The sequence below is a fragment of the Macadamia integrifolia genome, unplaced genomic scaffold, assembly GCF_013358625.1.
Source record: "Macadamia integrifolia cultivar HAES 741 unplaced genomic scaffold, SCU_Mint_v3 scaffold2868, whole genome shotgun sequence".
In the NCBI taxonomy this organism is placed as follows: domain Eukaryota; kingdom Viridiplantae; phylum Streptophyta; class Magnoliopsida; order Proteales; family Proteaceae; genus Macadamia; species Macadamia integrifolia.
Genome location: NW_024869015.1, coordinates 27,399 through 36,842, shown reverse-complemented (window position 1 = coordinate 36,842; position 9,444 = coordinate 27,399). Strand labels below are relative to the sequence as shown.

The 9,444-nt window shown below is 35.1% G+C and overlaps 1 protein-coding gene across 3 annotated transcripts in view; it reads left to right on the top strand.

Moving 5' to 3' along the window:
- LOC122067353 (rab3 GTPase-activating protein catalytic subunit-like) overlaps positions 1-9,444 on the top strand; it is a 35,271-nt gene that overhangs the window by 4,785 nt on the left and 21,042 nt on the right. For all 3 annotated transcript variants that reach the window (XR_006136664.1, XM_042631181.1, XM_042631180.1), the window contains exons 5-11: positions 541-675; positions 827-960; positions 1,447-1,536; positions 1,661-1,734; positions 7,048-7,222; positions 7,337-7,408; positions 7,881-7,920. Coding sequence is in view for 2 of the 3 variants with exons in the window: in XM_042631181.1 (XP_042487115.1) it covers positions 541-675; positions 827-960; positions 1,447-1,536; positions 1,661-1,734; positions 7,048-7,222; positions 7,337-7,408; positions 7,881-7,920 (720 nt within the window). In the remaining variant the exon portion in view is untranslated. The remainder of the gene's footprint in view (positions 1-540; positions 676-826; positions 961-1,446; positions 1,537-1,660; positions 1,735-7,047; positions 7,223-7,336; positions 7,409-7,880; positions 7,921-9,444) is intronic.

The following is a 9,444-nucleotide window of genomic DNA, read 5'->3' as shown; positions in this document are numbered from 1 at the left end:
AAAAAAAAAAAAAAAAGAATTTGTTAACAGGAAGAATGGGAGAATACTTATGTGTCTTTAAGTGATCACTTAAGTCCCCTATTTATAATATAAAAACACAAGTCCCCTATTTATAATATAAAATCATGATAGAGTTATGATAGGAATACAAAACAGAAAATATAAAGTATTTACAAGTATACCCCACATCCAGCCAGCCCACTCTAATTAGGGTCTGTGGGGAGGGGGGGGAAGCCCCAATGTACCCCTGCGCGGCACACTAATCTTCATTCTAACAGAATTGAATACTCTGTATCCATTATTATTATTATTATTATTATTTTTGCTTAGAGTAAACTATTTGGGGGCACTGTTTAGTTTTAGAACTGGCAAGTTTCCTGTTTTATTTCCTATTGTATCACTTACCCTGCTCTAATAATTCTCTTTGCATCCACTATTTCCAAGTGAAGTTTTGTACTCCCAAGAACACTGTTGCTCTTAGGGGCAATTCATTATTATCTGGTTCTCTTTGCTATTATTTACTAAATGGCCTCGTTCCAGATATAGGAGTTCAATCATCAGATCATATTAAGGACGAAGACAAAAATTCAAGAGTCATAAAAGGCGCACCAATTGAGTCTCTTTTTGCTCAATTTTGCTTGAATTGTCTTTGGTTTGGCAACTGCAACATACGTGGTATGTATGAACTCAAGGGTTTTCTATCAGTTGTTATCTTTATTTCATATCTAATTTTAAGGATTTTCCTATTGGCACTCCCTTTATAATAACAATGCAGTACTGACATGTTGCTTATTTTTCTTATTTTTTCAATTAAAATGGTAATTAGCTATAGCGGTTCTCTGGGTAGAATTTGTTCGAGAAGTTCGCTGGTTTTGGGAGGAGTCGCAACCGTTACCCCGAATGCCAACCAACGGTGTTATTGATCTATCCACATGTCTAATCCACCAGAAACTACAAATGGTATCTTCACATCTCTTCTAAAGTCTCTAAGTTATACTTGGCCACTGTAATCTTTGTCAACAAATTACAAACAGACCATGTGGCAAGCTTATTTGGTGCCAAAAATTTTGGGCTTCTTGTCTGCATCATTATCTACTACTCATCTGGTAAGTTTCAGCCTAAAAGGATTTTGACTTGCGGTGTTGTGAAGCGTTGAAAAATGGTTCAAAATCAATTTGGGATTGTTTGATATAAATGGCCAAAGAATATAAGGGGGTGGTTCTTTAACATTTTGGTCAAGAACCCTAAAGCCTTGCTTGGTTGCCTTCTCAGAACATTCCTGGGAAACATCTCCATGGTAAAATTTTTGCCACATGGCAGACATTAGGTTCTTCTTCTATGATTTTCAGATGTTCATGCAATTCTTCTGTTGTATCAAAGTCTTGGGTCTCCTCCTGGTGGTCCAACGTTGGCAACATTATTTTTACTTTGTTGTTTGCTTTTCAGCTTGCAATATGCATTGAAAAGAAGAGTCGATTGAATCAAAGTAATCAAGATAATTTTGAAAGAGAATATCATTCTTCTGGTGATATTGAGGTGCTGGATTTTCTATTATTCTGTTAATCGAATGCTTATAATTTTTTTTTTCACATAGGGACTAGTAGTTGCCTGTTTCCCTATGAACGTTGGGGTGAGTGATAATTATTTTATTTGAAAACAGGAAAATGACAATGTGGTGGCAGAGCCAACTCAAATGCGGGCTTTGACCGAGGAGTTTGATGTGAAACATGACAGGTGAACTAAGCATGTGAGAACCCTAATTTTTCCCTCAGTTCAACATTGTTAGGGCTATTAAATAGTTGCCACTTTAGGTTTATTGAACTTGTGATCCATCATCCATTTGAATGACTAGAACGAGATGTTCTGTTCTACTGCGATGAAGGAGTCTGAATTTCTTACCAACCTTACTCGTGTTAGGAGACCCTAACCAATTTATGAACTTAGTTATGTTGGACGACTCTCCTTCTTTAGTCACTTCTCAAGTCTTGGGATGATGTTTAGTCTAAAGACCCTAAAGACGACAAGTGTATCATCTGTATCAGAATCGTCTTTCCTCCATTGGATTTGAGTACACATCAAGGTTTGAAATCTCATTTCGTTTCGGTGATTTGGTGGGTTCAAAATCACCAACTCAATGAGATTTCGGCGAGTTGGTGAATTTTTTTTATTTATTTTTTGATTTGGTTGACTGTTTCGGTGGTCAAACAACCATATTTTGACCTGAAACTTGGTGGGTAGCATGTTTTAAGGTTAATAAACATGCTTAGAACATAATTTGCAAAAATATTAGAACATGACATTGTTTTAATTTTTTCTTGTATAAAATTAATTTTTAATCAATTTTAGAAAATATTTTAATGACATAATACAACAAAATCAAATATGGTATAACATAACAAGCATCACGTATGCTTCAAAACACTTTAATATTAATCTCTTATTTTTCTTCTATTTTTAAAAATATTAGAACGTGACATTGTTTTAAATTTTTTTTACATAAAGTTATTTTTTAATCAATTTTATAAAATATTTTAATGATATAATACAACAAAATCAAATATGGTATAACATAACAAGCATCATGTATGCTTCAAAACACTTTAATATTAATCTCTTATTTTTCTTTTATTTTTAAAATCAAAACATAATATTTTTCCTTATTTTTAAAATTAATTTTCAATTATTAATCTATTTTTAAATTTTTAAAAATTAAAATAAATAATTACCGGATGAAAAAAATTTCACTCCGATAGAGTCGTAGGACAGCCAATGGTGAGTAACATATATATAATTGACTTCCATCCAATGTATATTTATCATAAAAAGTAACAATTTATGTTAATGGAAAATGCATTTTTAAACCAGAAAAAAAAATATATTTATGTACCAAAAAAATTTTTCGACTCCGTGAGGTCATAAATCAGCTTCTAATGTCTAACTTATAAAAATCTAGCCCCATCCAACATGTATTTATGTATTATTTATAAAAAAAATGATTTTGGGGAAAGAACTTTATATTTCCTAACCTTAGAATGTGTAGATCTTGTTGTAGGAGTGATTTGGAAGGCAATATATGTGATGATGTGGCTAATTAGAGGCCAGTAGGTTGACTTTATATCCAAAATGCAAGATGGAACCAAGATTGCACCGAGATAGTCAAAATTTTCTTTGTGTACCATGGTTCAAAATCTCGCTGAGATCTTGGATATTTCGTGATTTTTTTTGGCCTAGACGAGGTAGGCTACGAAATACACTTTGTACATGGTCTCGGTTGAAATCTCGATATCTTGGTTGAGATATCGGTATCGTCTCGATGAGATACCGAAATGTTACATTGTAAAGGCTTATAAATACTTCATTTTGGTGAATTTCGACTTGTCTCGTCTGTCTCGGTGAAATCTCGGTGAAATCTTGCATTTTGAACACAGTCACCCTATTGACCTCTAATTAGTCAAATCATCACACATATTGCCTTCTAAAGCACTCCTACAACAAGATCTACACATTTCAGGCTTAGGAAAGGTAAAGTTTTATCCTCAAAACCCTTTTTTTTTTTTTGAAATAGTACATAAATACATGTTGGATGGGGTTATATTTTTTATATGCTAGACATTAGAAGCCGATTTATGACCTCACGGAGTCGAAATTTTTTTTTGGTACATAAATATATATATTTTAATTTTTCTGGTTTAAAAATGCATTTTCCATTAACATAAATTGTTACTTTTTATGATAAATATATCTTTGGTGGAAGTCAATTATATATATGTTACTCACCATTGGCTGTCCTACGATTCTATCGGAGTGAAATTTTTTTTAATTTTTAAAAAAAAAAAAAAAGATTAATAATTGAAAATAATTTTTAAAAATAAGAAAAAATATTCTACTTTGATTTTAAAAATAAGAGATTAATATTAAAGTGTTTTGAAGCATACATGATGCTTGTTATTATACAATATTTGATTTTGTTGTATTATGTCATTAAAATATTTTCTAAAACTGATTAAAAAATAATTTTATGTAAGAAAAAAATTAAAACAATGTCATGTTCTAATATTTTTTGCAAATTTATGCTTTAAGCATGTTTATTAACCTTAAAACAAGCTACACACCAAGTTTCAGGTCAAGATATGACTGTTTGACCACTGAAACAGTCTACTGAGTCAAAAAAAAAAAAAAAAAGGCCAACTCGTCGTGTTCTCGCCGAGTTGGTGATTCTGAACCCACTGAAACATTGAAACGAAACGAGATTTCTAACCTTTTTTTGATTTTGAAAATAAAATAACAATGAGAGATTAATATTAAAGTGTTTTAATCAATTTTAGAAAATATTTTAGTGACATAATACAACAAAATCAAATATGGTATAACATAACAAGCATCATGTATATTATGTTTTGATTTTAAAAATAAAAGAAAAATAAGAGATTAATATTAAAGTGTTTTGAAGCATACATGATGCTTGTTATGCTATACCATATTTGATTTTGTTGTATTATGTCATTAAAATATTTTTTAAAATTGATTAAAAAATATTTTATGTAAAAAAAATTAAAACAATATCATGTTCTAATATTTTTTGCAAATTTATGCTCTAAGCATGTTTATTAACCTTAAAACAAGCTACACACCAAGTTTCAGGTCAAAATATGGCTGTTTGACCATCGAAACAGTCTACCAAGTCAAAAAAAAGAAAAAAGAAAAAAAAAAGCCAACTTGCTGTGATTGCGCCAAGTTGGTGATTCTGAACCCATCAAAACATCAAAACGAAACGAGATTTCGAACCTTGCTAGCCACTGCTAAAAGAGAAGCACTGGCATTGATTTCTGGATGGTGAATTTTGATTGAAGACAAGAATTTTGTACTTGAGAAGTCCTTGGATGAAAGTACTTTGGTTTGCATTTCTAAAATATTGGAAGTACAGTAACATGTTTATGATTTTAGGTTCTGAATTCAGAGAATTAGATTGTGAAGTGTTGGAAAAAACCTATAGAATGGATGGGACTTTCACTGTTTTCAGACTACTATTGATTTAAAGCAAAGAATCCATTTTCACCATGGAAGTAACTTGAGGCGCTCGTTTTGTGGGAATGGCTATCCTGGGCATAGTTGTGATGGCGTCTAGGCGATTCTAGGCATTGTTGGAGGGAAAAAATAAGGCGACACCAGCAAGGCATTAAGGCGTTGCCTAGTCAACCGAGGTGACCTTACAGCAAATGCTGGGTGCAAATTTTTGAGAAGGATTCACTTCCTAAGTAGAATTTTCAATGTTCTTTAGTTGTGGAGATTTGACTTTCAGCAAACTAAGTATTTCTAATCTAGGATATTTCGAAGCTCATACATGTCAAATTTTTAAAATGGGGATTGGGGATTGTGCTCCTTCCTCTAGTTGAGAGTAGAACTTTGGATTTAACTTGGAAATCTTCAATTCTCTACTACTCTTGAAGGTCTGTTAAGAGGAGTCTGGGGGACAATCTATTTATATAAAAATGTAGAATCAAAGAGAGGGAATCTTTTGAACTTAGCAAAAGGATATTCATTCATTGTCGGCAACCTGCGTATCCAGTAGAACTGCCATGCCATTTTTTGTCCTTGGGTTCCAAACGAATGAGCAGTTCACCTGAGAAGCGGAGAACTTGATATGCCTTAGAACATTGGCAAACCTCCAAAGGTCCTTTTGTGCCGGATCTGACCCAAGCAATGATAGTTGTGAAATCAGCCTCTTCAATTCTGTGTCAAACCCTCCCTCAAAGCAAACTCCAACCCCATCCCAATTGAAAAAAAATCTTCTCTGACGGAGTTCTCTTCACCACTAGGTCCCAGTTATGCCATCAATACCGCTCGTTTAGAACACCATGCCTTCAATAGTTCAATACCTCTCCTTATGAAGGTTTGATGACACCACCCACCCAAGATGGCCCTGGGTAGCCTATCAAAGGTCAGTTAAATTCAGCTTCTCCAACCCACTTGGAAGGGGGTCCTAAGGATTTTTTCTTTGCCTTGGAATATTTGACCTAATGTACCTTCACTTCACCCTTCCAATAACCGCTAGTTCTGAAGCAAAGTCATCCGGGAATAGTCTAGCATTTCTCTACCCAAATGAACCACAAACCTGCCAAAAGAGTAGCTTCCGGCAGAAATTTCCATCTTGCCCCGAATGGGATCCTGACAGAACCACATCAACTCACCCATCATTTGGAAGATAAAAAGTCCAATTCAGGTTAAGCACATTAAGGAAATGGAGCATTATCCTTTTGGAAGATGAACTCTCAAGAAACTGGTGGTCCACCAATTCCCCATTCTCCTTGCACATGAAGCATATAAAAGAGGGGAAAGGCGACACTTCTGGGGTTTCAATGTTGTGCCTCAATGTAACTTGGGCAGGGTGGTCCTGGAATTAGCTTGAGTTGTCTGGCTCAACCCAGCCCCAAATTCATGAGCCATGCTCAGGCTGACATTGGCCCAGCCACCTGTATCTAACTATGAAGTATGAACTATATGTCATAAATCGGCCCATTTAAGAAAATTATGTACGTTACAGCTTTACGGGCATAGCTTATAACACTGTCTGATCCATTCTATATTAATAGCACATATAGTGTTATGTGGTTGACAACACCCTTTATGGGCTAGTGAGCTGGATCCCAGCCTGACGCCTGTGCTATCTTCTGGGCCCAAGCCCAGCCCTGACCTGAAAACTTGCAGGCTGGGCTGGCTCACCTATGACCATATGCCTCATGACTGTGTGCACTATCAAGCTGGTTATCAAAGAGGATGGAGACCATGTCTTTTGATATTGGTTTCTGCTAATAATGGTGTTGCGTGGGTTGGCTGGCAAGGTTGCAAATCAGTTTGGAGTCTACTTATGTGGGTGACTTTATGTTTCTTGGAAAACCATATTTCTGTTATTGCATTGGTCACTACATCTATGTTGAGCTTCTTTGATCTGATTAACCTATCCTTAGTAGTTTCCTATCTTTGTTTTGATTTTGAAATTCAATGCCTATGAATTTTAAGACATTCAAACTTATATGTTTTTTGCTGCAGCTCATTGAGACGAGATGGTTCTGATTCAACTGTTCAAAGGTCTAGTATTGAGCCTGAAAATGCCGTGGGATCTACATGTCCACAGCCCGATCAGATCAGGAGGGGATCATCTGGTGTTGTGGGGTCAATGATGCTTTTGAACTCACACCAGATGATGCATGCTCCTTCTACCCAGGTCTTATTACATATCTGGACCTTTACACCTTACAGATACTTTATGTCCTGTTTTTTCATAATATCTATAACATATCGTCATATATCCCGTTATTTTCCTGTAAAACAATCACAGGATCCTCCAATTATGACAGAAGATATGCATGAAGAACGGCTCCGTGCAGTTGAAGCCCTTGGTGGTGCATTTGTAAGATTAGTCTCCCTTACCATTTGGATTATCAATTTTGTAAGCTCATGTGACTTAATTGTACTAGTATACGAATTAAGCCGAAGCTTTGTGTCTTTTTCTAAGGTTATCCTGCTAGACATAATAAGAGAGACTAGATATCATAATCAAGTAAATATTAGGTGCATTGGCGTTTCTGGAAAATTAATGAGCATTCTAGCTGTCATAACCAGAGAGTACGAAGATCCACTTTCCCTGATTTCTGGTGCTTTGCACTTCAAATTTTGTCATTATCATTGATCAATACATGCTGTTGTTATTTGGACAAGTATTTTATAACAACATTTATTATGTATATGTTGGATTTTGTTATTACTTTTACTTCCTGCCATGGTTTTCAGTTGAACAGTCGCCCGATAAATTCTTGTCCATTTTCCTTCTTTTTATCCCCTTCTCTTTTGACTAAACTACTTTTTTTTCCGTCCCATTACAGAGCTTCTCTGCACAATTGGAGAGAGATATCCTGTCTTCAGGTAATAAGCATGAATTCTTACTATTTGATGATGTTTTCATTACTAACTTGTTATCCTTTTAATTTATTTTTGGCATTTTTTAAAACTTTTTGGTGAGCCAAGCATGAAATTTAACCCAGTATTGTCACTTTGGCTAGTTAGAGAAGAATACTCGGTGAATGGGAGATGTGTGAAATTGAATGAGTATGCATGATGTGGCTGGGATGATTTGGTGCTGGTCGGGGTTGCAACTTATCATTGTGTGAATGATTTGCAGGATTATGAAATGTTTGAGACTGCAAACTGCCAGATGAATTACATTTAATGAGAAAAGTCAAATAACCATGACCCTAGTCTATATGATATTGATCAATTTTCTTGGGGCTACTATCTTGGGCCTTTTCATACAGCAAAACCTTTCTGATCCAATGATGGAGGGGCTAGTAAAGGGCTGGCAATATGGTGGCCCAGTTTGGTATGGTTTTGGATTACTTGAATCTGACCTGCAAAACCACACCGCCAAATTGATAGGATGGAGCAGCGCAGAACTGGATCATTTCTTCTAGGTAGCCACTGGACTCATTTCCCCTATTAATGCATTTAGCCTACTTACGGTGCCAGGATATTGAGATACTCTCATAGGTACCTCTAATAGGAAGATTAGAAAGAAGCATCTAACTGCCATCAAGTGGTGACATGCTACATAGTGTACAAGCCCAAATTGGAGCACAGAAAGACTAGGCTGTATCTTTGTTAGTTAAAATGACATACCCGAATTTACCAAATTAATTTTCCGCTTGCTGTTTTCCGTTTTTAGCTGATAGATATGGTGAAAAATGGGTTTGGCTTAAGTAAGTGTTAAATGTTTAATATGTGCCCCTTTTTTTTTAAATTGAAAAAAGAAAAAGAAAAAAAGAAAAACACAAACTTTTCTTGCCCATCTTTGATTGTTTGACCAACCACCCCCTGAAACCCTTATTCCTTAATTCCCTAAATTCTAATTCCTTCTTATTTTTCTCCGTGCTCATTCTGCATGTGCTTTGTTCGATCATTGGCGCTTTGCTATCCTCTTATTCTTCACTGGACTGTTCAGATGGACTTCGCCTGATGCAGTTAGGCATAGGTTTAGGTAGAGATAATAATGTATTTTTCTTTTCTTTTATCTTTATCTGGCTAGAGTCGTTAATAGTATGTTAGAATTAGAGTTTGTTTCAATTATTTTGAGTCCAACTTAGAGAGAACTCTGAGTTAGATTTAACTTTTAGTTCAGTTTTGGAATTGGAGTAGGAATTCTTTGTTTAATTCTATAAAAATATCTTGTAACCCAGTGATTTGGGATGGGTTTGAAACTTGAACGAATAGTTTTGGGTTGAAACCAATGGCTGCCATAATCTGCGTGGACGTATTTCTTCTTTTATGATCCTCTCTCCGTCTCTCTTACATCTTATGTATTTTTTCTCATCTCCCTTCATTTGGATTTTCTTCTTTTTTTCTTCATTATCTTGTCATGCTGGTACTGTTTCTCTCCCCTCTCCCCCTCCCCCC